Genomic DNA, 1,412 nt, shown 5'->3' on the forward strand with positions numbered 1-1,412 from the left:
GGCACTGATGCTTGCCATATACGTGTCGAGTTGCTGAGCAACAGAAAAACGCTAGAATTATTTAATTCTAAAGGATTAATTAGAGCAATACATGTAACAAGGGGAAAGGTGGTGCGTTTTCTTTATCTCTGCAGACAAACCCTAATTAGGAGGACAGAAGAAGTGACTGCATCTGATTTTGTAATCTCACTAGGATAGTTGGCTGTGAGGAGAGCTTCTAAGTAATTCCTCTTCCGTTTAATTCTTTCCCATCTAGCTAAACATCCAGAGATAAAAGCACTGATGAAGCCAGACTACAATTTGATCTGGGTGGTTGTGCTGATGGTTCTTGCGCAGTTGACTGCGTTTTATCTAGTTAAAGACTTGGAGTGGAAATGGGTAGTCTTCTGGGCATACGTTTTTGGAAGCTGTATCAGCCACTCCATGACTCTGGCTATTCATGAGATCTCTCACAACAGTGCCTTTGGCAACAGCAAAGCAATGTGGAATCGATGGTTTGGAATATTTGCCAACCTTCCTATCGGTCTCCCGTACTCCGTATCCTTCAAGAGATACCACATGGATCATCATCGTTACTTAGGAGGAGATGGAATTGATGTGGACATTCCTACCAACTTTGAAGGATGGTTCTTCTGCACCCGCTTCAGGAAGTTCATATGGATTGTCCTTCAGCCTTTTTTTTATGCGATTAGACCTCTCTGTATCAATCCCAAACCCATTTCTCGACTTGAAATCATAAATTTATTGGCTCAGTTTTCCTTTGATGTCATAATATATTATTTATGGGGAGTCAAATCCACTTTTTACATGCTTGCTGGTTCAGTACTTGGACTTGGGTTGCACCCAATTTCAGGACACTTCATAGCTGAGCATTACATGTTTTTGAAAGGACATGAGACTTATTCCTACTATGGGCCGCTTAATTTGCTCACTTTTAATGTTGGCTACCACAATGAACATCATGACTTCCCCAACATTCCTGGCAAGAGCCTTCCACTGGTAAGTTAACTTCCAAGGCTATTACTTTTTCTTAAAATAAGCCCTAGTTTAACTTGAAAACCAGGTAGAGCTCTGCTAGGTAGAATAATGGCAGTTGAGAGATTTAAAACCAAACCAACCAACCCCCAAACCACAGAAAAACTAGATCGGTTTCAAAGGTGAGTGATGAAGGAGGTAATTACTCACCGTTGTAGTGGTGTACTGAAGGAGCTTCCATGTGCTGGCTGCTCAAGCCTCTCCCATAAAAGGAGAGGGGAGGAAATGCATGTCTTAAACTTCGCACTAACTTCACTTTCCTGTAATTACAACCAGCATTCTGTCTTCCTGCGTTTGTAAGTCTGCAGAAAACTAGTTAGGTTGCAGATACCTTCAGAGATTTGCCAGCTATGTCCTTGAAATCTTAAGGACAGCAT

At 41.6% G+C, this 1,412-nt stretch overlaps 1 protein-coding gene across 1 annotated transcript; it reads left to right on the forward strand.

Moving 5' to 3' along the window:
- Nucleotides 1-258: 258 nt before the first annotated feature.
- DEGS1 (delta(4)-desaturase, sphingolipid 1) lies at nt 259-999 on the forward strand (the record flags this gene model as incomplete). The annotated part of the gene is made up of 1 exon (XM_010138716.1): nt 259-999. A coding segment is annotated over exon 1 (717 nt), but the record flags the coding sequence as incomplete, so codon positions are not given.
- Between the last annotated feature and the right edge of the window lie 413 nt (nt 1,000-1,412).

The sequence above is a fragment of the Buceros rhinoceros genome, unplaced genomic scaffold (assembly GCF_000710305.1).
Source record: "Buceros rhinoceros silvestris isolate BGI_N320 unplaced genomic scaffold, ASM71030v1 scaffold46166, whole genome shotgun sequence".
NCBI lineage: Eukaryota > Metazoa > Chordata > Aves > Bucerotiformes > Bucerotidae > Buceros > Buceros rhinoceros.